We start from the raw sequence: 27,872 nt of genomic DNA on the forward strand, positions 1-27,872 counted from the left end.
CCAAGGAGATACCATGTGCAGTATGGTCCACCCACTAGAGAATCTTCTGCTATTCTATTTTATGCAACAAACAATCTTAGCAGTTGTGACCATGGTTTATATTGTATGTGTGGTGCCTGGTGATTTTTATGGTTATTGCTGTTTTTCCTTTTGTTGAAACAAAATTAAAAAAATCCTTCCAGTCGTACCTTAGAGACCAACTAAGTTTGTTATTGGTATGAGCTTTCGTGTGCATGCACACTTCTTCAGATACACTGAAACAGAAGTCACCAGACCCTTATAAATAGTGAGAGGGTAGGAGGGGTATTACTCAGAAGGGTGGTGGGAATGGGTGATTGGCTGATAGGTGTGGTAAACATGTTGACTACTGTTAACAACTGCAATTGGTCTTACAGGAAAAAGCAAGGGGTGAGATAGCTAAAAATAGCTATATCATGTATAATGAGATAAGAATCCAATGTCTCTATTCAGACCAGGTCTCTCCATGGTTTTAAGTTTGGTAATAAGTTGCAATTCAGCAACTTCTCTTTCCAGTCTATTTCTGAAATTCTTTTATAATAAGACAGCTACTTTGAGATCTTGTATAGAATGTCCTGGGAGATTGAAGTGTTCTCCTGCTGGTTTCTCTGTCTAGTGATTCCTGATATCAGATTTATGTCCATTTATCCTTTGGCGTAGGGTTGGGCCTGTTTGTCCAATATAGGGAGATGAAGGGCACTGTTGGCATTTGATGGCATACACAATGTTAGAAGATGAGCAATTAAATAGTCCTGAGATGGTATGTTTGATGTTGTTGGGGCCAGTGATGGTGTTGTCTGGGTGTATGTGGCAGCAAAGTTGGCATCTGGGTTTATTGCAGGCTCTGGTACCAGTGTCCATGTTAAGTCTGGTTGTTGTATTATTGTGGGTGAGGAGTTGTTTAAGATTGGGTGGCTGTAGGCAATTAAAGGTCTTCCTCCCTTCCTTTTGTTATTTTTCTGAATGATGCCATGGCCTATGGCTAGCGCAATAAAAGTCGATGATGATGATGATGATGATGATGAGTATAGCCCACCCCTTGCTTTCTTCCCACAGTGGGGAGTGTGGCATGCAATTGCCCAAGACTTACTGGTTTGAGATTTCTCCTCTGGAAATAGTGAGCAAACAGGCACTAAAACAGGGATGGGACCTTTTTTGCAGCACAATTCCCTCCATGGGCAACCTTCTGGAGATGGACACACATGCCAATGATGGGTGGAGCCATTACTACAATTCAAGGATACATTTTGACCAGGCAAAGCACTTGAAGAAAAGGATTGGGGCCAGTGGGAAGGGTGGCCTGTGACAAACAGGGTGTGATGGCCTGGGACTCGGAACCAGAGGAGTCTCAGTCTGCACCGGATCCTTTGCCTCAGGCATCATCTGAACCAAGTCTGGCCTGGTCCTGAAGAGTTCCAGTCTGCACAGGTTCCTCTGCAACAAACACCAGCTGGACCGAGTCAGGAGCCTGAGCCTGCCCTGGCTCCAGATGTGGGGATGACCTCGTTGCCTCCAGCTGGGCCATCACTTACAGCTGCTCCACTACCAGTTGGGTCAGGAGAGGCTGAGGCAGCCCCTGGGTCTAGTAACGCACCAATGTATCCTGAGCTGCAGAGAGAAGGAGAGACCTGAGTACTCGCAGGAGGAGTGCTCACCTTCAGGCAAAACAGGGAGGTGAGTCACTGGGGGATCAGGATCAGCTGCTACCCCGACAAAGATAAAAGGCTGTCGAACCCCGCCCCAGGTTGCAGGAGCAACATTGCTTTATGCTACATCCTGCCTGAGATCCTGTACCTGTCCTTGCCTGGTTTCCTGCCTCGTGTCCTTCTTTGGCCCTGTCGGACTGACTCCTAGCGGAACCTCCGGATTCTGGTTTGGTCCTGGACCGCGTTTCACAAGTTACCCCCGGGCCCAGCACACAGGGTTTGGCTCGGGGAGAGTCCTGATGACCAAGAGCAAGAGGGCTGCATTTGGCCTGGGGATGTGCCACCTGCCCTTGAAAACAAAGATATTAAGAATGTATGAAGTGCTCTGCTGGATCAGGCCAGTGGTCCATCTTGTCCAACATCCTGTTCTCAGAGGAGCCAAACAGATACCTCTGGGAAGCCCACAACAGGAATCCCTTGCAGATGACTGCAGTGCCTGGAGACAGGCAGTCAAGTCATGCATCCACAGTAGTGGCCAAAGGAGGAATAACGGCTGGCAGGACCGCAGAGAGAAGAAATGCCATGGTGCATGTGCAGCAGCAAAACCGGACACCTTCGTCTGCCCCAGCTGCAACAAAACATGTCTCTCCCATATTGGTCTCTACAGGCACAGCAGGTGCTATAACTCTCCAACAGTTTGACCACCCCTCAAAGTGTACTCCTCCATTGTCTCCCAAGACAGTCTGACAATAGGAAGCTGTCTTATACCAAATCAGACCATTGGTCCATGTAGCTCAGTGCTGTCCATACTGACTGTGGCTCTTGAAGGTTTCAGACAGCATTCTTTCAATGCTCAGTGGGTGGATGTCCTCCCATTAAGTTAAGGTCCTTCCTTCCAAAGGCAAGTTTGTATGGGATAATATAAAACTTAGGCATCTTAAGGGACATGGGAGCTGATTGCCCACATGCTAAACTTTTGTGCCACCCCAGACACAACTTTGTAACAGCAGACATTCTACAGAGGTCAAGGACACCTTCAGCCATCTTTTATTCATCGCGCCTCTTGGCGCTTGAGGTCCCTTCCTCTGTCTCTGAAGTGAGATCAGAGGAGCCAAGATCCAAGGCTGACCTCAGCTCTTTGGTTTCAGAGAAGGACAGCGCAAATTAGCCCTGGAGCCACCGGACTGGACCCATTTCTTCTTCCTCTCCTTTTGAAGCCCCTTTGGTGTCAAAGCCTCCTCTTTGGAGTTGGCAAATCCTGTGACTTTGGCAGCGTTTGATGAGCTATCCCAGAGCCCTAGGGAAGAGCAGATCTTCCAAGAGGGACCGGCTTGTTAACATGCAGTGATGTGGCAGAGCTGAGAGAGAAGGGGGCTGCGGCTGACCTTTGGTTCCTCTCCCTGCTGCCAAATCCGCAACACTACTTAGAACTTGATCAGTGCAGCTTAATTGCATTTGTCACAAGCAATAAAGCATTTCCATGCAACAAGGAACAGCGTGAAAGGAAGGTACGTAAGGAAGGGAGAGTGAAGCCAGAACGTTAAGCTGTCACTCATATTTTTTGGACACACAGAGAGGCACCACAAGCCTGGGAAATGGAGGTGATGTCATCGTTTGTGCCCAGTTCCATGTACACGCCGAGGACCTAATTACAAATGATGTCAGCTGTGTTACCTACAATCACATCATTGATTTTAAAAAATACTTAATTACAGGTGTAAGGTAAAGGTAAAGGGAACCCTGACCATTAGGTCCAGTCGTGGCCGACTCTGGGGTTGCAGCGCTCATCTCACTTTACTGGCCGAGGGAGCTGGCGTACAGCTTCCAGGTCATGTGACCAGCATGACTAAGCCTCTTCTGGCGAACCAGAGCAGCGCACGGAAACGCCGTTTACCTTCCCGCCAGAGGGGTACCTATTTATCTACTTACACTTTGACATGCTTTCGAACTGCTAGGTTGGCAGGAGCAGGACCAAGCAATGGGAGCTCACCCCGTCGCGGGGATTCGAACTGCCGACCTTCTGATCGGCAAGCCCAAGAGGCTCAGTGGTCCCACATCTACCTGATGTAGATAATATTGAGTAAACTGGACCAATGTCCTGACTTAATATGAGGTGGCATATTTCTTTGTTTCATTCTTCCAGATTAGAGTTTGTGCAATCTAAGATATAAGATTTTAAAAATTTATTTATAATAAAAAATGTGCCTGCTACTTTCCGGGCAGTGATTTACAGCTGTAACAATAATGTCAAAACGCAACTGCAAACAACTTAGAAAAATACAAAGTAAGCAGAAACAAGAAAGCAATTGTCTATGTCTTACCAGGAAAAAAAAAATGTTGAAAAATGCTTTGAAGGAAAAGTATATGTGAGATGAGATGCATGAACAGATTGTGATGGGCCAGAGAAGAAGGGGCAAGGATTTATCTCAGGAAAAGTGGAGGACAGAGGGGACATTGGACAGAGGGAAACATCAAGTTAGGGAGAAAAGGAGAATCTGTTCTGAGAGCGTATATAAAGCAATATAAAGTGAGATGCTTACACTTCCATATGAAGAGGGAAGAAAGGAACAGTTCAAATATCCCATATTTGGCAAGAGAAACATCTGCTTTGGGAACAAGTGTGCGTCATTCCTTCTGAAAATGTCCTGGTCTTGCCTACTGACGGACAATGCATGAGTCTCTTTCTCTTTCTCTTTCTCCTCTCTCTGTGCAAGAGGCAGCTTCTTTCTTCCATGCCTCTAACATCAGTTACCTTGATCCTGGGAATACAAGTGACTTCCTTTTTATCTGAAGCTAGGCCTGTCTGTTGGGGATTATTTAATTACTCCAGTTATCCATTGCCATTCGTTTTGCTTGAACACTAAAATACAATACAGCATCAGACATTTAAAACTTCCCTAAACAGGGCTGCCTTCAGTTGTCTTTTAAAAGTAAAATAGTTGTTTATTGCCTTGACATCTGCTGGGAGGGCGTTCCACAGGGCAGGCACCACTACCAAGAAGGCCCTCTGCCTGGTTCCCTGTAACTTGGCTTCTCACAGCCAGGGAACCGCCAGAAGGCCCTCGGCACTGGATCTCAGTGTCTGGGCTGAACGATGGGGGTGGAGACACTCCTTCAGATATACAGGACTGAGGCCGTTGAGGGCTCTAAAGGTCAGCACCAACACTTTGAATTGTGCTCGGAAACATACGTGGAGCCAATGAAGATCTTTCAAGACCAGTGTTATGCGGTCTCGGCAGCCACTCCCAGTCACCAGTCTAGCTGCCACATTCTGGATTTCCGAGTCACCTTCCGAGTTTCCGAGTCACCTTCAAAGGTAGCCCCACATAGAGCGCATTGCAGTAGTCCAATCCCACCTTGGCAAACCTTTATGCTACATCATGCCGAAAGGGGAAGACCCTCCCGGCCTCTGGCCTAATGCCTCCCATGAGCCTCTGATGCCAAAGGAAGGTCCAAACCCCTCCACACCTGAGCAGGGGGAGGCGGTTGCATAATTATGTCTTCCCCTTAATTGCGACTGCTGCCTGCAACACATGGACTCATTACAAGCTTATCATACGCTAAATTATTATTAATGAGCAGGCATTCTGAGCACCGGCAGCACATTAAAGTCACCCCACAGGACAATGAGCTCCATGCCACAGCGAAAAGCGAAACCACCCTAGAAAACTGCAGAGTGGAATGAGATGATCACTAATGCAGTTGCTCTTTTGCCTTTTGACAAACTGACAAATGATTGTCGTCTTCTTCTTTGGTGTTCACTCGTAGCTGAGTAAGATTGTCTTCCACGAACACGGTCTTAATAGAGAGTCCATAATTGACTGTGGAGGCCATTTCTGGATCCACATGTCCTTCCACAGTGGGGACATAGGTTTCCGGACAGGAGTTGATCACAGTGTGGATTTGCCAAGCGTGCCTTCCTCTTAGCACGTTTCTCCCTTTCATCCTGAGTTCGAGCGTCTTCAAAGCCCATGACACCTTTGGTAAAGGCTGTTCTCCAACTGGAGCGCTCGCAGGCCAGTGTTTCCCAGTTGTCGGTGTTTATACTACATTTTTAAAGATTTGCCTTGAGACAATATTTAAAACTCTTTTGTTGACCACCAGCATTACGCTTTCCATTTTTAAGTTCGGAATAGAGTAGTTGCTTTGGAAGACGATCATCAGGCATCCACACAACATGACCAGTCCAACAAAGTTGATGTTGAAGAATCATTGCTTCAACATTGGTGATCCTTGCTTCTTCCAGTACACTGGCATTAGTCTGCCTGTCTTAAAATGACTGTGGAGAGCATAGGAGCCAACTCCTAGGGGCTGTGGGGGCTTTGGCCCCCAAAATAAAATATTTGAGGGGGCCAGGTCCCCACAAAGTTGATGGGCATTCCCATTCAAATGGTGTGTGTGTGCTGTCGGGGTTCTGACCAGTAGGCAGGGCAGGCATCCAGGCAAAACAACATATATACGTGCTAGCCCGTTACTCTCTTCTGCGTGCTGCTTGGGAGATCCATCAATCTTCTTCCCCAACGTGCTGCTATGACTCATGTCTCCAAGACGTGAGCACACATTGACTAAGCAGAGTCAACAACAACAGCAGAGCTAGGCTGGAGGTGTGAGTACTAATCTACAAAACAGGACAAAAGAAAACATGGCTGTCTCTCTCTTCTTCCCTGGAGAGACGGGAATACGAAAGCACAACAGAACGGAACAGTGCAAAAGAAACTTCCGCTCCCATGACTTCCAACAGTGTTGGAATGTAAATACAGACATGTGATGAAACAATCATGTGATCGATTGTGCAGGGTGGGGCTTACTTGGGCCCCCAAAATATTTTATTCAAGTTGTCACCCCTGGTGGAAAGGGAGTAAAAACCAAGGCAATACAACAACAACAACCACCCCGATCCTGTCCCCACCACTGCTAACCCATGGCTTCCTGGAATGTCTGCTGAAAAAAACAGCTTCCTAGAATGCATCAGAACTTCATGGTATCATTAATGGTCTCCCCCCATTTTTAGGAAGTAGGGGATTTCCCCTTCCTTTGCATGCAATTCCAGTGATGCAGTTAACCAAGTCATCGTGATGATGATGATGATACCCCATCTTTTCCCCTGACAGGGACTCAAGGGTTCAAAATAAGAACAGCTAAAAACATTTTTTTAAAAACTATCGTTACAAATACTTGGAAGAGTCTGCGGCAGAGATAAGTCGAGAATCAGAGGCAGAAGCTGAAGCAGGCGAGGGAGATTAAGGGGCAGAGATGAGTCTGGATGGTGAAGGGTCTCCCGCTCCTGCTGGGATAACCTCCCCCTCTGATTTCCAGCACCAGGAGAGGCATGAAGCGGGAGGAGCAAAGGCAGGCACACAGGTGTAGTCTTCAATTGCTTGGAAGGAGGCCTGGAGAGGAGGAGGCATAGATGACCGGGGGAAGTGGGAACATTTAGTCTCAGTGACTGATGTCGTGGAGTAAGATGTGCAGGGAATGGGCTGCTGTGATCGTTAGACCCGAAACTCAAGAAGATTGTGTCCTTGCTAATCAAGAGTTAACTCCAACTTTGACTGTGTGATTTGCTGCGACAGATTTGAACCCAGATCCAAATCTCAAAGTGGACAGGTGTCAAAGCAGCAGGAAGAGGAGAGAAAAGGCCTTTGAGAAAAGAGGGGCAGACTGTCTTGCCAGATTGGTGCATGCTCTAGTTATCTCCCGCTTGGACTACTGCAATGCGCTCTATGTGGGGCTACCTTTGAAGGTGACCCGGAAACTGCAATTAATCCAGAATGCGGCAGCTAGACTGGTGACTGGGAGTGGCCGCCGAGACCACATAACACCAGTCCTGAAAGACCTACATTGGCTCCCAGTACGTTTCCGAGCACAATTCAAAGTGTTGGTGTTTTAAAGCTGTAAACAGCCTCAGTCCTGTATACCTGAAGGAGCATCTCCACCCCCATCATTCAGCCCGGACACTGAGATCCAGCACCGAGGGCCTTCTGGCAGTTCCCTCATTGCAAGACGTGAGGCCACAGGGAACCAGGCAGAGGGCCTTCTTGGTAGTGGCGCCTGCCGTGTGGAATGCCGTCCCTTCAGATGTGAAGGAAATAAGCAGCTATCTTATCTTTAAAAGACATCTGAAGGCAGCCCTGTTTAGGAAAGTTTTAAATATTTGATGCTGTATTGTTTTTAACACATTCTCTTGGGAGCCGCCCAGAGTGGCTGGGGAGACCCAGCCAGATGGGCGGGGTATAAATAGTAAATTATTATTATTATTATTATTATTATTATTATTATTATTATTAACACAGAAGTGCGTGTTTGAGGTATAGTTCAGGGTTCCATTGTATTGTTTGCTGCCTCCTTCAGGATGCTGGCGTATTACACGCAAGTGCGCAGAACGGCACATGTACCAACCGAGTCTGCTGGAGGTCCTTGACTGCAGCTTACCAGGCCTTCAGGAGCCAGAGAGAAGCAGGGAGAGTCAATTAGACAAAAGCAGACACTGGATCTGTCAGATCCACCAACACTTTCCCTAACCCCTCCTTCTCTTGAAGATGGGTGACAGGTCTGGCGTAATAGAGGTGTCTCCGCTCCTCCGACGGGGAACAGGCACCAAGAGCCATAGCTCTGCAAATTAAACTGTCATTCCGTCCCGCACAACGTTCAAACCTGATATCTGGAGTGCTTCACAAGTGCTGCCTCTGTCTGGCTGTCACCCAGCCGCACAGGAGCACCTGGGCTGTGACAGGGGAAGAGGCGACGAGAACGGGGAGCGAAGCTGATGGGGGGCTGCTAGAGTCTGACATAGAATCACAGAACTGTAGTTACAAGGGACCCCAAAGGTCATCTGGTCTGACCCCCTGCAATACAGGAGTCCCATCTAAGATGCAGCACACCTCTGCGAGGGCTCACTGCAGCCGCCTTTAAATGGCTCATAGCCTAGGCTCTGAATCGCTACTCTTTTGCACAGGATGTCAAGGATGGATTCGGTAATAAAGAAAGCAGATCTCTGTTGGCAGCGAAGTTAACTCTTGATTTATACAACTCTTCTTAGTGGCCTCAGTAACTCTTCCCAGTAGATCTTGCCCCTATGCAGAAATCCCCAAAACGGTTTAAAGCCCTAAATGGCCTCGGTCCAGTAGACCTGAAGGAGTGTCTCCACCCCCATCGTTCTGCCCAGACGCTGAGGTCCAGCGCTGAGGGCCTTCTGGTGGTTCCCTCATTGTGAGAAACAAAGCTACAGGGAACCAGGCAGAGGGCCTTCTCGGTAGTGGCGCCCGCCCTGTGGAACGCCCTCCCACCAGATGTCAAAGAGAAAAACAACTACCTGACATTTAGAAGACATCTGAAGGCAGCCCTGTTCAGGGAAGTTTTTAATGTCTGACATTTTAATGTGTTTTTAATCTTTGTTGGAAGCCGCCCAGAGTGGCTGGAGAAACCCAGCCAGATGGGCGGGGTACAAATATTATTATTATTATTATTATTATTATTATTATTATTATTATTATTATACCCAGGACTGAAAGTCTCTGCTTTTCAACCCCCCCTAAGGCTCCTCCTCTCCCGGATTTTTCCGAAGCAGTCTCAAACTGTGTCTGTGAATCTCTGACCTCTGTTCTGCTCTACTCAGCAAGTTCACAGAGACTAGGGGGGAGGGGGAGACTTCCTAGAATCTTTAGCAGTTCCTTGACCACCCCCTCTGCTTCAGCCTCAGAGTTTTTACTGCTCCCTGTCACAGACTCTTCCTGCTCACTAAACCCTGTTGCCCTTTCAGTATCTAGCCCCTCTTCCCAGTCTTCTCCCTCCAACCTCTCCTTGGTGCCCCACCACCAATCCCCTGGCTCTGAGCTTTCCTTCTCTGGGGGTTCCCGGGCTGTGACCTCCCACCCCTCCTCTGCATCCAGCCAGCCCCTGACACATGATCACTTGACAGGTCAGCAATTAGCCATAATCAATTCGGACAAACGCTAGAACATTAGCAGTGGCGAAGTTTTTATCGGTGGTTGCAAGAACCAATGATCCCTATCTTTAAGTCGGAACAAAATGCTTGTTTAACCTGGAGGTAGGCTGTCTGAATTCTGCATTGCTTTGTAACGATTTGTTGGGTTTCTGGACTGTAATAAAGATTGATTGATTGATCAATTAGTAATCATTGCACCTCAGATTAACCTCCGGTTCGCTGACCCCACGAGAGAGTGTTTGGCGCATTGTGCCCTCTCCTTCACCTCCAGAACATGGATGGTTTTCTGGGGTTAGTGTGGGACAGGATTGAAAGTAATCAGGGAGAACAGGGCAGGCCTTAGGACCTGGGGGAAGCAGTCAGTAGATGGGGTGGGGCCAGAAACCCAGCTGGAAGGGAAGGGTGGGGCCAGAGGAGGAGGAAGTCAAGGGGATCATGGTGCAAAAGAGGGTCAAGGCAATGGAGGTCTTGGTGAGCCCAATGATTAGCATGATGAGCTACTGTGCTTGATGGCGGATGGCAGATGTTCTTCCTCTTACGTGAGTCCAGCTTTCTTCCTTCACCACGAGGATAACAGGGCTTTGCTATCCCAAGCATCATTCAGAAAAGCAGTTTGCATGGCCCACTAGGGAAGATAACAAAACAACAAAATTGAAAATGATAACAATTAATTGCACTTTTATTCAAAATCCGATTGAAACTATTTACTGCATTTTTCGCTCTATAAGATGCACTTTCCCCCTCCTAAAAAGTAAGGGGAAATGTGTGCGCGTCTTATGGAGCGAATGCAGGCGGGAGGCTCTGCTCAGCGCTCCCTTTAAAGAGCCGCTTGGATTGTGTGTACTGCTCTTGGGGGCTTTTCCTCAAGGAGTGAGAAGGGCTGTGCTCCGCATGCTCTTTAAAGGGAGCGTGGCTCTTGGGGGAGCCTTCTGCCTTAGTCGCACGCAGCCTCTTCCAGGCAGGGGGAGCCTTCATCCCCCTGCCCGAGAGAAGCTGTGTGCGGCTATCCCATAAGCCAGGACAGTAAGAGGCTATCCCAGAAACCAGATCCCTCTTGCTGTTCTGGCTTCTGGGATTCAGAATATTTTTTTTCTTGTTTTCCTCCTCCAAAAACTAGGTGCGTCTTATGGTCTGGTGCATCTTATAGAGCGAAAAATACGGTAGCTGAACTAAGTCAGCAAAGCTGATGAACTCGATCTAGCCATTTGCACCCCCAGCACCAGCACCCTGCCACCCCTTGCCTCTTAACACCCCCTAGGTAATCCCACCCACTCCAGAGGCGGGTACTGCCAACTTTGGGAACCGCTGCCCAAAAGCGTATTCCATCATTTCTCCCCCAGAAAAAGTGTGTCATCGTCTCTTTTTGTTTTTCGCCAAGCGTAATCCCAGCGCCTGCTCTCCTCCCCAGCTCTGCGGGAGGGCACGCATGAAATATTTATAAAGAGCGTGACTGCCTTTCTGCAGACTCCTTTCGGGAACTATAAATCCATCTCCCCGTTGCCTAGAACCACACACCAGCTGCTCTTGGGTTCAGTTTCCGGCATGCGCTGAGTTCACTCTCACTTGCTCGTCTGCTTGATGAGCAGCTGGAAAACTTCAGCAAACTCAGAGGAAAGTGGGACTGAGCTCAAATGGATGCTCTGTTGTTTCGCTGGCACCCGTGGCCTCAGCTGCTTTCTCCTTGGCTGCCGTCATTCAGGCACTGCCGGGCGCAGCTGTTGGGCGGCGGAGAGGGCATTCATTCTGGGCATGTGCCCGATTTCCGCCTGCGGGGCTGGATCTTGACAAGGCCCTTTGATTCTCTGCCCGACACAAAATGTCTATGTTGGCATCCGTGGGCATCGACAGCAGTGCTCATTCACTTGGTTCAGGGCAGTTTGGGGTCTCACTAGGTAAATACGAATTGGACCCTCTGTTGGCATGACCAGTCAGAGGGAACGACATCCAACAGGCAGGGCTGGAGATGAGAGCTGGATTAGGTTCATTGTCCAATTCCACAGCATCGGCACAGATCAAGGGGCTGGAAAAATTCCCCTACAAAGAAAGGTTGAAATATCTGGGACTTTTTAGTTTGTTTTAAAAATAATGATAAGTAAGGAGGATGTATCAGATCAAGCATAGTGTAGAGAAATGTAGACAGGGAGACGTTTTTCTCACTCTCTCATAATATTACTTGACCCTTTATACGTGAAGGAGCATGGGTGACATTGTGGTCTAAACCACCAAGGCTCTTGGGCTTGCTGATCGGAAGGTCGGCAGTTCAAATCCCCGTGACGAGGTGAGCTCCCGTTGCTCGGTCCCAACTCCGGCCCACCTAGCAGTTCAAAAGCATGTCAAAGTGCAAGTAGATAAATAGGTACCACTCTGGCGGGAAGGTAAACGGTGTTTCCATGCGCTGCTCTGGTTCACCAGAAGCGGCTTAGTCATGCTGGACACATGACCCAGAAGCTGTCTGCAGACAAACACTGGCTCCCTTGGCTTATAGAGCGAGATGAGCGCCACAACCCCAGAGTCATTCGCGACTGGACCTAACAGTCAGGACCTTTACCTTTCAGGTGCTATTGGACAATTTTTTTATTTTGTATATAAATTTTGACTGTGTCAGACCAACACTGCTACCTACATGAACCTGTGACATAGGTTAGGCTGAGAGTCAGTGGCTATCCCCCAAGATTACCTAGTGAGCTTCTTGGCTGAGTGGGGGTTATCTGAACCCTGCCTCTCCCAGGTCCTAGTACAGGCTTCCTCAACCTCAGCCCTCCAGATGTTTTTGGCCTACAACTCCCATGATCCCTAGCTAGCAGGACCACTGGTCAGGGATGATGGGAATTGTAGTCTCAAAACATCTGGAGGGCCAAGGTTGATGAAGCCTGTCCTAGTAGGACACTCTTAACCACACCAGCCACCGCTGCTCTTAACTCCCCCAGAACTTGGTTTCCCGCTGCCTCCAGCTCCATCTTCCCTTTACTGCGGCAGCCCAGATTAAAGAGGTCTCCCTTGCCTTTCCTGCATCCCCGCTCTTTGCAATGCTGGCACCCGATTCCTTCCCCCTTATGCCCCAGGAGATTTGGTTGCTGAACTCAGCAGGTGGCTGCGGCGCCATCGACGAGGCACCTGTCAGCTATTTTGGCTCCTTCTCCTTCTCCGTTTCCCCTAATTATAAAATCGCGGCGGCGCTGGCGTTAGGGGCCTTTTCCGGGCATGTGTGTGTGCGCGCCACTGTGTGGGGGTGCACTGCGCGCGAAATGTCAAATTGAAGAAATTAAAAATGTAAATGACGGAGCCTAATTAACCAGTTGACAGCGGAGCACAGCTGCCGGTGACAGTGACTGATTACCTTCCGCAAATCTTGTCCTCGAAGGCCTGCCATACTTTGGGGGTGGAGAGGAGGGAGGGAGGGAAGGAGGGCATCCAAAATAGCAACTGCCTTAAAGTGACAGCCTCTTGCCGTACGCAAACATTTTGCACTGCATATGGGACTGTGCCAGGACTGTGCTTGGGCTCTAGGAAGCCATTTCTGAGCCCTAGACCTGGATGGTGCTGTTTTCAAATTCAGAGTCGCTGGTATTGATTGCTGGAGCCTGAAGTCCAGTTAGCAGTGGCAGCTGGTCTATTAGCTTAAAGAACAGAAATGCAATTGTGGAAGGATTTCTGGATTCTGGGCTTTCAGAGTTCTGACCCCACCTCCGTCTCAGAGCTACCAGGTCACAGTGTTGCAGAGACAGTATGTAAATCTGTCCTTTATTTTTATTTGTTAGAATTCACAACTACGTTTCAAAACAACAAGCCTTTGCAAAGTGACTTGAAATATTAAACCGGCACTGTAACGGGAATTCTGTTGACATAAATGCAGTTAAAAAGAAGGCAAACTCAGTACAGCCGTACCTTGGTTCTTGAAGGCTTTGGTACTCGTACGTTTTCGCCGCTGAACGCCGAAAACCCAAAAGTAGGTGTTCCGGGTTTCAAACATTTTTGGGAATCCGAACGTCCAATGTGGTTTCTGCTCAAGTGCAGGAAGCTCCTGCAGCCAATAGGATGCCGTATTTCGGTATTCGAACAGTTTCAGGAATCGAACAGACTTCCAGAACGGTTTATATTTGAGAACCAAGGTACGACTGTATAGTAAGCAATTCCCCTCTAGCGGCAGCCACTGAAAACAATTGTTCACTAAAGCAAGGTTTTTTTAAAAAAAACCTTTTCAAAACAAGAAGGTCTGCAGAGTGCGCCTGAAAAGGGAGTTTGGCAGATCTCCCCGGGGAATGAGTTCCACGGTCATGGGGCCAGCGCTAAGAAGGCCCCGTCTCTAGTTCTTGTCAATTGGAATTGGTTTGTTGGTAGAACTCACTCCGACACAACACTTAAATGGCCTCTCTGATCCCCACCAGGTACTACTCAGATATCGGCAAGATGCCAGCTATCAGCGACCAGGACATGAATGCCTACCTGGCTGAGCAATCCCGCATGCACATGAATGAATTCAACACAATGAGCTCGCTCTCGGAGATCTACTCCTACGTGGGCAAGTACAACGAAGAGGTGAGATGGGCTGGGGGCAGGGAGGAGAAGAACCAGATCACGGCTGCCACGAGGGGCAGAAGGATCTGTCGATTTTGGTTCTAATTTTAACTAATTTTTTACATTTCTGCAATTTTTATTTAATTTTAAAAATTCCTCTTGAAAATTCTTCTAGCATTTTTATGTGATTTCCCCCCTGCCCCCCAATAAGCAACTTTTGGTGTGCAGTTTTGACCAGCATTCACATTTTTGCAAACTGTTTCTTACACACATTTTCCTCCCAATATATGCATCTATGTAAACATTGTTGGGAAACTGCATCGCAGAATTCGAATAAGCGTGAATTCTGAAGGCTGGATGTATTCCAGTCCGCATATTGTTTCAGAAGGTACAATTCTGACAAATTCAGCTTTAAACGTGAACTGAATCGAACTTGCCGTGCCTTTGGATTTTTCACGGTGCCCCATGGCTTGTGGGTTGAAAGGCCAGCAGCCTCAGACCTCCAGAACACATTTTATTTCATGCAATGTCTACTGTGAATAATGTATATGCCTAAAACTCCCATGTCTGACAGCAGACCTTTAAGTTATTGCAGTGATGGGGAATCTGTGGGCGCTCTAGATCTTGTCAAATGGCAGTTCCCACCATCCCTGCTGATTGGTCATGCTGGCTGGGGCTGATGGCAGCTACAACATCTGGATGGCTGCAGGTTCTCCATCCCTGAATTGGGGTAGGGAGAGACCCTCCAACAAGTTAAGTCCCAAAACTGGGATGAGAGCCTTCCTGGTCATGCTCCCGTGTGAGTCCCATGACCCATGCGAGATTATGGAGCCCAAAAGACGAGTGTTTTGGGGCACCGCGCAAGATCTTGTCCCTGAAAATGCGCTTTTTCGAGGCAAGACCTCAGCGCAAAATTGCACAAGATCATAGCGCCCAAAATGGCCTCTCAAGGGGGGGGGAAGGATGTCCCATTTTTCCCAGGACATTTTTAAGGTATTGGCCATGTAATGTGGCATTTCAAGCAACACTGCGTGTGTTTGCTGCAGTTCCCCATAAGCACAGAGAAATTTAAAATGGAACGTGGTACTGGCTGCAGAGTCCAACTTCCTGAGAACCTCAGCTTTTCATTGTTGTTTAAAGCAAAATGTTAACCTTTCTGGCTCCAAAGATTTCCTCGCCTCTTGAAATCTCAGAAGTCAGGAATGTTGCTGAGTAAGATTTCCAGTAGATGGACAGACAGGGGGAAGACTTCAGTGCTCGGCATAGTTCCTTGGCTAGAAACAGCAGCATCTGATCTGCAAAAATGCTTTTTAAAATGGCGGAAATAATGCAGATTTGCACTTCCGTGGCTGCAGCAGGCCCCCAAAAAGGCTCCACAGTGGGGGCACAGGCCCCAACCCAGTCGCCTCTGCGGCACCAGAGCGTGCATGTGCCCCAGTCCACGACGCCAGGCTGGGAATCCACATTCCGGGGCCCAAGTTGGCGCCACTTGGCCATGCTGCTGGGCATGATGGGAGTTGGAGTCCAACTACACCTGGAGGCAACAGGTTACCCATCCCTGCGTTATAGCAATGCCCCAGCTCATGCCTGGCTTGATTGTTCTCCTGCTTCAGAGGTGGAAGGTTGTGAATTTCGTTTGCTACAGAAAAATCTAGGTGGGAGGCTGCTCAGTCACCCAGCTGGTCGGGCAGAGCCCGCGGGTCCCTGAGGAATAAAGGAAGGAGTCCAGCCACCAGCCGGAGCAAATAGCTGTAGACCAACGTTTATTGGTCTTTTGAACCCTGGGAATGGGGTGACAAGGACTTTTAAAACTTTCCCACCATATCCCAGATTACAGTTCGTACAGCATCATTGCTGCATCATTGCTACATCACTGACATGTCACAAAAGAGGAGGGGTAGACAGGGGTTACACTAGTTCAGCCTTGTCAAACATGTCCAGACAAGTCCTTGGTACAATATTAGCATAAGCAGACATGTCAGGGCAAGACCCAGGTATAAGATTAGCATAGGCAAACACCTCTGAAGTCCCACCACCCAAAGTACAATAGAACTTCCTTTGCATGTCTGGACCCCTTGGCAAGTCTGGTGATGGGATTAGGCTTTCCTTGGTCAACAACCAGCTCAGCAATTGTCACCTCTGGGCACTTCCTGGAGTCCCTATTTTTCAAGGGCAAAATGGTGTTGGAATGGAGGAAACTGGCAAAGGAGTTGATTTTATATGATTGTTAAAGCTAGGTAGGGACATGGGTGGTGCTGTGGGTTAAACCACAGAGCCTAGGACTTGCTGATCAGAAGGTCGGCGGTTCAAATCCCCGTGACGGGGTGAGCTCCTGTCGCTCGGTCCCTGCTCCTGCCCAACTAGCAGTTCGAAAGCACATCAAAGTGCAAGCAGATAAATAGGTACCGCTCTGGCGGGAAGGTAAACGGCGTTTCCGTGCGCTGCTCTGTTTCGCCAGAAGTGGCTTAGTCATGCTGGCCACATGACCTGGAAGCTGTACGCCGGCTCCCTCGGCCAATAAAGCGAGATGAGCGCCACAACCCCAGAGTCGGCCACGACTGGACCTAATGGTCAGGGTTCCCTTTACCTTTACCTAAAGCTAGGTAACTTCCCTGAGCTGCCAAGTCGAAAGGATATACTGATGCATAATATTTGTAACGTTTAACAACTTTAAAGGTGTGCCCCCGCCCCGTAATTTCCGTAACACATTTGACATGACCAGCTTCAACCATTATGACATCTCTCTTCTGCCTCTCTTTCCTTTTCCACAGATCCTTGGAGCCCTTGATCAAGATGACCAGGCCGGGAAGCAAAAGCTGGCCTACAAACTTGAACAAGTTATAACCCTCATGAGCATAGACAGCTGAGAACTGCCCTACCAGGGGACTCCCTGGGAGGGATTTGAAACAAACATACAAACAAAACCAAGCCGTGCCTCAGTCAAAAACATCCTCTTTACCAAGTGCAAGTTTCTGATTGGCCGTCGAGCGGAGTCACCGGAAACAGCTCTCGACTCCTCTAAGGCTCGCCCGCCAAACCTATGGACGCCAAGGAACTAGGCCTCAAGGACTTGAGGGACGTCTCTGCGGAGGGATCCCTTAGTGCGGGGACCATACAGGTGGAGCTCCCTCGTCCACAGATTTCCCACCCCCCCTTCTGCCTTCTCCCTGGAGCATATCGTCATATCATCCGTTAACTAACAGAGCGGACCGCCCTGGTTCGCCTCTGTCGATGCTGCTTTTACTGGCTCCCTGCGGGCTCGGAACCGTGGAGTGGGAAACTAAACTCAGTGTTATTTTGAAGCTGCGCCAAGGCAGGACTTTTGCTCTCTTGTCTCTGGAGACCCTGGCAGAGTGGGAACGAACTTGGTTTTTCCCTCCCACTCAGCAGTGCTGCCGTACCCCAGTCTTCATCCTATGGGGAGGAACCCAGTGACTTTTACCCCCCTCCTTGGGACTGGCCTGGCAGAGGGGTCCCTGTGCCCTGTGAGCTAACCGTGTTGTCAGCTGCTCTTCTGGGATTGGGTGGAGAAGGAAGGGAAACCACCTATTCCCCACTCCACAAATTTCATGCATTCATCTCCTTTTTGTTTTTATGGGTCATCCTCATTTTCAACCTGTGCCCCACTGACTGTAAAACTAAAAGGCAGCCACATACAAGCACACACCTTTCTTTCCCTGAAACTGTACCTGTCTCTTCTCTTTTTGCTTCAGATGCATCTCAGTGGGGGCATTTATATCCCTTCCTAAACCAGCGCTGCTTCACATTGTGCAGTGAGGCACTCTCGCCATTGCAACCGGAAGTCCCCTTCCTCGCTTTTTCTGTACGATCCCAGGCCACAACTTTCTGTATCTTTCTGGCTAACCATCCCAAACAATAGAGCACAAAAGAAATAACAAGAAGCCTTTTCTCTAGACACAGCACAGAGTTAAACCCAGAAATAAGTACCAGCATTATGGAGATGACAAGAGGTTGCACCCCAGGATTGGGATAGGGTTCAGTAAGAAAAGAGGGCCCCTCCTAAGCATATTTATTCTTTCTTTAGTAGTAGCAACATACCTAATGGATGTTCAAAAACAGGAGGGAGTGTTTATCATTTGTAGGGATGATTGGCTGGGGCAGTGTAGCCTGTGCAATGCTTTTGCCTGCAAAATTGCAACTGGAACTGGATTGATTCGGCATGTTCTTCTTCTTTGGTTTGATGCATTCATGTAATCATGTACACACATTCCAACCAGAGCAAAGCAACTTTGCATTGCATTTAGTTTAATGACAGAATTCAGCCATGCTATCTTGTTGAAATCAAAGGCTTCCCTCCTGACTGGGCCATGTCCCAAATTTGGAAAGCAGGAGCTAAATTCTGGTCCAGAGCTTTTTGCACACTTAAACACAGCCCCTCACACATTTCCAAAGTACAGAATCAAAACGCACACTTCTGGCGTTGGCATCTGCCTGCTGAAGCTTGATGGATCCAATACACTGTACTGGAGACCATTGAAATAAATAAATAAATAGGCTTCAGCTTTCTTTAAGTCTGTGCTGAGTCATCATGACACATATTTAGCATCAATTTTGGGTCTTTCTCCAGTGCTCTTTGGAGAGTAGAAAAAGAAACCCGAGTTTCATTGGTGAAATTTGCATCCCGACAAAATTAGCATCTATTGTTAAACTCAACAGTGTTTGAGTTTCCGATCTGAATGAATTTCCATTTTGGCACCGACACAAATTCGTTTTGCCTGAAATAGGAGGTGAGCAAAATATAAGCAGAAGTCACCTGTGTCACAGTGACATGGAGAGCTGCCTTATAGCAGGTCAGACTGTTTATCCTCATGTTGTTTACCCTGATCTGCAGCAGCTCGCTGGCGTTTCAGACAAGAGAGAGGCTTTTCCCCTCACCTGCTGCTCACTTGGGTTTGTTTTCCAGCTGCACATGGCAGGAATTGAACTTGCAACCTTCTGCATGCCAAGCATGGGCTCTGCTGCTGAGCAATGGTCCACCCTGAAGTCTAGATTCTGCAATGGCAGTTATGAGTTGTTCTGCAACACCAGACATTGACACTACCTTCCTGGAGTAAATATTTTGCCAAGTAGGCAGTCTTGTACCAATGCTCAAAAGCACCATATAGCAAAAGGCGTTAATTCCATTAGTGCATTTAAAGGCTCAGCAACAAGACCAGCAAGGTGTAATTCCCAAACTCCTGGGCTATGGACAATAATGACACGGTTCACTCCAGCACTCCTCTGCCTTTTTCCAGGGCTGCCCAACCTCACTGTGATATCAGAGCTGGTCGTTCGATGGCTGGTCATTCGGAGGCAGGCAGAGAGGCCAGAGGTTAAGGATGGGAGTGTAGGACCAGGACAAGCTGCAGAAGCACTCAATCTTCTTTCTCCTATTTTTCACTGTGAAATAACCGTGCGTTGGGTCACTTGGCCGTCAATGTGACGCAGATCCTACCCATCACAACTGTGCTGTGAACATGTTTGCGAGGATTAAAGGGAGATCAAAAAGTCCCATTCTCACCCCCACCCTGTGCAACCACAGAGCTTAGGGGGAATGTTTTTAACCTGGCCCAACAGTCGTTTGTTTGCATGCATGCCTCCATTCATTCCATCTCCATTTCTTTTGGCCTTGAGTCAGCTAACATTGGTGTGCAGTACAGGATTAACCGCTAGGCTATGTCAGCTTAAAATATGCGGTTCCCAGGCATATGGGCAAACGGCTTCTGTTATACCTACGTATCTGAGAGTGCCTCTGGATGGCGAATGCCTCCATCCTGCTTCTTTAGAAATCCCCATCCTTTACATTTCCCTTATCCCACGACAGGTGTGAAATGACCCTGTCCTCCTTAGTGCAGGAATTTAAGTTACGGGCTGATACTGGTTGGAGGAGCAGAATCATGGAGCCTGGTACGTTGCAGGGGGCAAAATTGGGACCTCCGCAATTGCTTCTGCAGGGTTGTGCGGATACAGGAGAAGAGCAGGGTTCACGGGACCAGAATCCAGACGTCGTTGCTCATTTCCGCAACATCTAGAGGGTGGAGAAGTCTTGATTTACTACCACAGAATTTACACTTTATGCTCGTTCTCCTGGATCGCCGACGGACGGAAATGGCGAACGGATGGAAAGCTCCGGGCTAGGAGAGAGAAAAAGTTTGTCTCGAATACAGAAAACGCTTTTAGACGTGGAAGAAACCAAAGGTTTTTGACAAGCGAAGTGCCACAGGTGACGAAGGTGGGAGATGCCCCCCCCCCCCGCATGGCTTTCTCCGATTCTAAAATGAAAGCGAAGCTGGCGGGAGAGATTCTCAGAGCATGTTTGGGTCCTGGTTTGTTTGCACACATGAGGAAGAAGAAGGTGGGTTGGGTACGTCTGAGGGGGAGGAGATATTGGGGTTGGGGAAAACGAGACCACATGATTTTGCACAGCTGATGAGAAAACAGGAAGGAACTGAGACTCCGCATGCTCCTGGTTCAAAATGTTTTTTAAAAAAACGTCGATGGTTTTGTTTTTTAACATTTTTTTTGCTAGCACAGACTCGATCAGGTTTTCGTTTCAAACTTGAGCACCTCAAAGGAATGAACAGAACGTATCAAAAACAACTTGTAAGAAACGGGAAGCAGTGTGCGAACGTCCGTGCCCCCACCCCATCGATTTCCTCTTTTCTCAGACCTAGGCGTTTAAAACAAATCTCTATTTTGGTTCTTTTTTTTATTTTTGTATCTCAGAATTCATATTTGTTGTTTCTTAGTTGATTTCTTTCTTTTCTTTTCAACCTTGGAATTGTGCCACAATTGTGATGTGAATGTGTGAGCTCTTATCCCACCAAGCGCCTCTGTCTGCAGTCTTGGCTTCTAATTTCCCTCTTCATTTTCTATTTATGTGTATGTAACCTACAAATGAAGGAAGCAGAAGGAATAAGGCATTATTCTTTGATCACAAGGATGAGCAGAAATCAATACCCAATGGTAACAATTCAGAACCCAAGTATGGGCTAATCTTCCATTTTAAACACTCCGCTTTCAAATGCAAGGTTCCCCCCCCCCCAAAAAATAATTTTGATCAATTTGCTGAGCGTTGCATTAAAGGTAAAGATAAAGGTACCCCTGCCCGTACGGGCCAGTCGTGTCCGACTCTAGGGTTGCGCGCCCATCTTGCTTAAGAGGCCGGGGGCCAGCGCTGTCCGGAGACACTTCCGGGTCACGTGGCCAGCGTGATGAAGCTGCTCTGGCGAACCTACACCAGCGCAGCACACGGAAACGCCGTTTACCTTCCCGCTATAAAGCGGTACCTATTTATCTACTTGCACTTAAGAGTGCTTTCGAACTGCTAGGTGGGCAGGAGCTGGGACCGAACGACAGGAGCTCACCCCGCCACGGGGATTCGAACCACCGACCATAGGATCGGCAAGTCCTAGGCGCTGAGGTTTTACCCACAGCGCCACCCGCGTCCCCGAGCGTTGCATTACTTTGTCACAATCCCCTTTCCCCCTTGATTCCTAACCAATTCACCTTGTCCCAAATAATTATAAAAGTCCCACAGCGCCTTGAAGATGAAGAAACATATCGCAGCATGAATTATATGAAGCTCAAGCCTACTTTGTCAGATAATAATAATAATAATTTATTATTATTTATACCCCACCCATCTGGCTGGATTTCCCCAGTCACTCTGGGCGGCTTCCAACAGAACACTAAAATACAATAACCTATTAAACATTAAAAGCTTCCCTAAACAGGGCTGCCTTCAGATGTCTTCTAAAAGTTTGGTAGTTATTTTTCTCTTTGACATCTGGTGGGAGGGCATTCCACAGGGCGGGTGCCACCACTGAGAAGGCCCTCGGCGTTGGACCTCAGATGCAATTGTCCCATTTGGGGTGGGAGAAGGGGACAAATTGAGAGATCCCAATGATAAGCTGTCACACTACCTGTTTAGTATTTAGCAAAATCTTGAAACTAAAGTGGAACTAGTATCTGAAACAATGCTGCTCTGTTTTAAGGCTGGCCCGAGATCTTTTTCTGCACTGCATGATCTATGGGGTGCATGGTGTGTCCCACCCCCACTGCAACATTTCAGAGGTTCCTGGGGTGCAGCTGCGAGCTCTGCGTGACCCCTTATTTTTGCCTCTGGACTCTGGAACCTTGATATATTGTCACTCAAGTAAGAGACTAGAGTCAGGTGAGCCCTGTTTGGCGCACCTTGCACCACAGCTGCATAACCCTTCTCGTGACATCTAAACAACTAGCCAAGCCCTGGGTTATTGCCACCAAACAGATACAAAAAGAGTTTTCCAGCACTGAATCCAGCCGTTGTTCCTGCATAACAGGCAAGGGAATGGGGGAATGGGCTTTTTCTGTCCCCCGTCCCCTTTATATTTCCACTTCCTTCATTTGAGGTCTTTAAACGGAGGCTGGAGGGCCACCTGTCAGAGATACCCACCCTGCGGGGCGTCGAATGCCCTTGGATCAATTCCATGATTCCAGGAGATGCCTCCACATGCTGCAGAGAGCAGCAATTATGTACATATCAGGCTGCGTCCACGCACATAGTGCTTATATATAAAAACCATCTTCATATCCTAGCAGTGAAATGCGGGTTCAACTTTCAAGGGAAAAGCCTGGAAGTGCTTCAGAGCTGCTGGTTTTCCATTAAGCAAGACCAAGCCACAGTCCTGCCTGGTTCACTCTATTGGTCAGGAAATCTTGGGGCGACTTAATCATTCAGAGCAACAGGACACCTCAGCTGCTTTTAACCACGTATTGTTCTAGGCATATCCTGCATTCCCACCTGGCTTCTACTTTGAACAGATGAGTCTGGGCATATCCTTAAAAGACAGTGTTACAAGAAGATACAAAAGCAGGAAGGGGGAAAAATGCTTTGTTGATGTTTGCTGCTGCAGCTGCTGCTTTCCATTCTTTTCCGTTTGTTTGTTTGTTTGTTTGTTTGTTTGTTTGTTTGTTTGTTTCATTTCCCCCCGTTTTATTTTATAAGGGACCCCAGTTTCAAAAGCAAAAAGGACTTGTGGAAACGACAACTGCTTAAAATGGAACCCTGTTGTTACTTGGTAAAGCCTCTGTACCTTTGTTATACTTAATTGTATACCTGTGTATGTAAATATAAGGCATTCCTATTTTGCAGTCCAGAACAAAAAAATAAATAAAAAATAAAACTATTTGTAATATAGAATAAAGTTTATTAAAAAAAAAGAAGAACGTGAAAAGAAGCAATAATTTTGTGATGGCTCGGCTGATTGTGTGTGAGTGGTGTGGGGAGAAGCTTCTTCGCACAAACGGTTTCTCCTCGACAGCTTTAGGAGAAGTGCGACGGGATTTGCCAAGATGTTCTCCTGCAAAATTCAGCTTGAAAAGATGGGAGCTCCACAAAGCACGGGTCTAGAATACTGGGAGCTGCAGTATCAGGAAGTGTCAAAGGCTCCTCGTTGCTGTGCTACAAGATGGAGGGAAGGACTGACTGAGCATGTAAGACGAGAAGCTTGCACCCTAACTAAAACTGCCACTGAGGATTTGATGCTACAAAATTTGGCAAAAGGCATGGTCCTTCTATTCATCTGCTCCACTGAGCTAGGGGCTGTCATACATCCTGGACGTATCTGAGAGCCAGTGTGGTGTAGTGGTTAAGAGCAGTAGTCTCGTAATCTGGGGAACCGGGTTCGCATCTCCTCTCCTCCACATGCAGCTGCTGGGTGACCTTGGGCCAGTCACACTTCTCTGAAGTCTCTCGGCCCCACTCACCCCACAGAGTGTTTGTTGTGGGGGAGGAAGGGAAAGGAGAATGTTAGCTGCTTTGAGACTCCTTAAAGGGAGTGAAAGGCAGGATATCAAATCCAAACTCTTCTCTTCTTCTTCTTCATCAGAAATAACGTCTGGGTGGAATTTCCAAACGCCAGTTAAAATGTCCAGGAAAACCTAGACATATATCAGAAGTGATTTATTTTAATTTTTTGGTGTGTTTATTAAATAATAGCTCAAAAACTTCTTTTTCTTTTTGGTGATTTTGCAGAAAAGCTTTGCCCCCCCCCCCAAACTCAACTTTTCCTAACTGCATAGCTGTCAACTTTTCCCTTTTCTTGCAAGGAATCCTATTCAGAATAAGGGAATTTCCCTTTTAAAAAAGGGAAACATTGACAGCTATGCCTAACTGAGCATTTCCCTTATTTTCATCCCCACACCAACTGCAGTTTGTTAACCTATGCCCTCAATCACAAATTATTATTTTATTTATTCCTTCATTCCTTCTCCACATTTGACCCTGACTGGGACTCAAGGTGGCTTACAGGTAAAAATAAATAAATAAGACCAGCTAAAAACATAGGGGGAAAGCAATAACTAAAAAAAACACAAAACCCAACCATTAAACATGGATAGAATTATAAGCACTCAGGCACATATACCATACAGGTAATTACAGTAAAAACAGCACAGCACCAACCCTTCCATTAAAAGCAGTCAGTTCCCAAAAGCCTTCAAGCAAGTATTCACCTGCTGGCAGAATGACGAGGAGGGAGCCCATCTAACTTTGCAAACACACGTGAACACATTCATTCGTTTACTGCATTTATAGCCCACCGAAATGGGCCGCCTTGCCCATCCCTACACAAAGCCTTTGCTCCCTATAATGAAAGTGTGTGTGTTTACAAAAGGCCACAAAGGTTTGCGTTAGAAACAATACAAGCTTGACCACCTTTTCTTCTGTTTTATTGTTATCTGCCAACTTTGTGGTGGCACTTCCATTCACAGTTTGTGTTTTTTTAAACTATGAAGAGGAAAAGAATCCAAGAGCCTTTAATCTCATTTTTCCAGATGTTTTGCCTCATCAGGTTTAATTTACTGTGCCGTCATTTTGCCGGCCCTGCAATTTCATTCCTTTTTCTCTGCCTGTCCCAGAGATCTTTAACGGGAGATTTGTAAGGTGTGGAGTGAAAGCATAACCTACCACAATGGTTATTGTTAAGTCGTTTTCCAGAAAGGAAAAGAGAAACTGGGAGGGAGGGATGCGTTCTGCGAATTGTAGAGGAAACCCTGATCAAAATAGCACACATTCAGAATCAGGTGGATTTAATTTAGGACCAGGGTGGGGGCAAACTCTGGCAAAGGATGACGGAAAGGAATTCAACTCAGCTCTCGTTCGAAGGTGAACCCGATCCACCCTTTCAGAAATGATACATGAACGAAAGCACAACCATCCTTCGCACCAGTATCTTCCTGAGGACGTTAAAAAAGAAATCACAACTGAATTGAGGTGGTGCTGCAAGGAATATTTATCTCAGTGTTCTAAGGGATCTTACAGAACTTTCTGTGTGCAGCAGATTTGATCTTTTATCGTTATTTATACACACACATGCAAATGATCCAAAAAAAATCCAGGATGTTGAACTAGATTACCCTTTCCTTCTTTACAATTCTATGAAGCTGTGCAAAGAAGCTGGGGCTATAAGCAGGGAGCTGCCTATTTAAAAACAGGTAGATCAGTAACATTTTCTACTCATAAGCTACATTCCGATATTGATAATATATATGTGTCTTCTGTGTGACAGCCCTTGAGATATTTGAAGATGGCTACCATATCTCCTCTAGGTCTCCTCTTTTCCAGACTAAACATACCCAGCTCCTTCAACTGTTCCTCATCAAGCATGGTTTCCAGACCCTTCATCATTTTGGTCTCCTTCCTCTGCACATCTTCCAGCTTGCCAACATCCTTAAATTGTAGAGAACTGGACACAGCTTATTACTGTAATAAACGAAAATCTGCCCTTATTCCCTTATGGGGGACACAAGAGTCCTTTGTAGGTTCTCCATCGGTCGGAGGAAAGAACAGAGGCCAACCAGAGAATATTGAGAAGCAAAGCAGCTAGTAGGCCTGATCTTTATTGAACTGTTGAAACAGGGTGCTCCCCTCGCACGCAGGAGAAGAAGGAGGACCCAGAACAAAGGTGTGTCCACCCTTATATAGACCTTTTAAATTGCCCACCTTGGAATCCTAGACCACCCCCAGAAACATCATACCTACATCACAGAAGGGGTGTAGCTCAAGACCACCCCCAGATACATCATACGTACATCACAGAAAGGGTGGGCTAAAGCAGAAATCTGAGTGGGTTGTTTACTTCATAATCTGAGTGGGTTGTTTACCTCCTGTCTGGCAAGTTACCTGTTAATGCTTACTGGACTGATACCCTGGGGAGCCTGGCCAGTCTTTTGTAATGATAAATACTTAGTTCCTGAGCCAAGTCACAGGCTCACCCTATTCATACACAGACATACCCTTAAGGCAGGATTTGTGAAGGAAAAGACAATGGGGAGGCTTTTCCATTTGACTTTGCAGAGAAAACACCAGGTTAGTTTGGGAGTCAAAATTGCTTCATGGCTGCTCTCCTGTGCAGCTTCAGACATGTGGTTTATATATTTATGTATGTGTTTCCTTGGTACATTTATGAACCTTTATACATAAGACCTTAATTTTTTTTAATTTCATTACTTTTTCCACTGGACCCACTTTTTAAAACAACTGGGGAGACTCTAACTGCACCCCTGCTTTGCACAGGCCTTTTACTCTGGTGGTACAACCAGCTCCAGAGGAAACGGACACTTCATCCAAGGAATTGATATGTGCCTGGCTTAGAAGCCTCTTGAACTGCTATTCCACAGGACCAAAGGATCTGTGGTCAGTTTCATGAAGTGACCCCAGATCCTTTTGCCCTGTGGAATAGTTTCGGAGTCTGCCCTCCCGCCAACACCCCTGGATGCCTTGCGATTAAACCTAGGGGCTGCTGCAATGCAGGGAACAGATTGTATTAAAGATAAACAGATGTCTGCAGATAGAGGAGCCAAAGGAATCTGAGCACAGCCTCATCTTATCTTGGAGAGTATTCAATGGATGGCTTTAAACCCAGAGTTCAAACAGCAGTCAGAGGCCTGCTGTATCTCATACTGTAATGTTTATAAGGCACTGCTTTGGGAGGTCTTGAGCCCCTTAAAACAGACGAATAAGAGGGTTAGCGGTTTGAAGGCAATGGCAGAGATGGGTTTCTGTTTGCTTCTCCTAGCTGCAGAGCAGTCGACTGTTCCTCAGGCCACTGCCATTTTTTAATGGTCAGTGATGGAATTAGGCATATGTGGGAACCGTCTCCATGATCTCCACAAACAGGGAGTCTTGTGCCTTTAAAAAAAAAAGTGCTCATGTGCACTGATCACAGGGAACAGAGAGAAAATGGCACAAAGTGAAAACTGAGGCACAAAGGGTGCCTGCTAGTTCCAAAATAAACCCGGTAAGAGCAAACAAAATTAGAAATTCCTTCCAGTGTTATCGGAGAAATCCGAGGGCTCCCTTGGACAAAAAAAAAAAAGGGACACCAGCTAGGAATACTAGAGCAAAACAGCAGCCAGTAGGCTTGGTCTTTATTGAAGACTGTTGTGACAGGACTCCCACCTGCCACCAGGTGAAACAAAATGGAAGCCCAGAACAAAAGAAGACCCCAACTTTTATTAGTTACTAATCCCCCAAACTACACCCCTAGAACTACATCACAACTATATCATGACTACATCATTGACACATCACAAAAAGGAGGGGTTGAGGAAGGAGTTGTGGAGGTGACCTGAGTATCTTGTCACCTGGCTGGTTCCTGCTTTCCCCCTCCCTATGAGTCATTTCCAGAGGACAAAGGGGAGTTGGCAGTTTCCTGCCCCCAGAGGGAAGATCTGATCATTGCCCTTTGTTCCAGTCCGTGCTG

General features: G+C 47.2%; 1 protein-coding gene across 4 annotated transcripts in view; it reads left to right on the forward strand.

The window, feature by feature from the left end:
* The window catches only part of PLXNA4 (plexin A4), a 609,453-nt gene extending 590,797 nt beyond the window's left edge, over positions 1–18,656 (forward strand). For all 4 annotated transcript variants that reach the window (XM_081022606.1, XM_081022607.1, XM_081022608.1 and 1 more), the window contains 2 exons: positions 13,995–14,145; positions 16,896–18,656. In XM_081022606.1, the coding sequence (XP_080878732.1) occupies positions 13,995–14,145; positions 16,896–16,991 (247 nt within the window). In that variant the 3' untranslated portion in view covers positions 16,992–18,656. The remainder of the gene's footprint in view (positions 1–13,994; positions 14,146–16,895) is intronic.
* Positions 18,657–27,872: the final 9,216 nt, after the last annotated feature.

The sequence above is a fragment of the Podarcis pityusensis genome (genome assembly GCF_964106645.2).
Source record: "Podarcis pityusensis genome assembly, chromosome: 10".
Taxonomy (NCBI): domain Eukaryota; kingdom Metazoa; phylum Chordata; class Lepidosauria; order Squamata; family Lacertidae; genus Podarcis; species Podarcis pityusensis.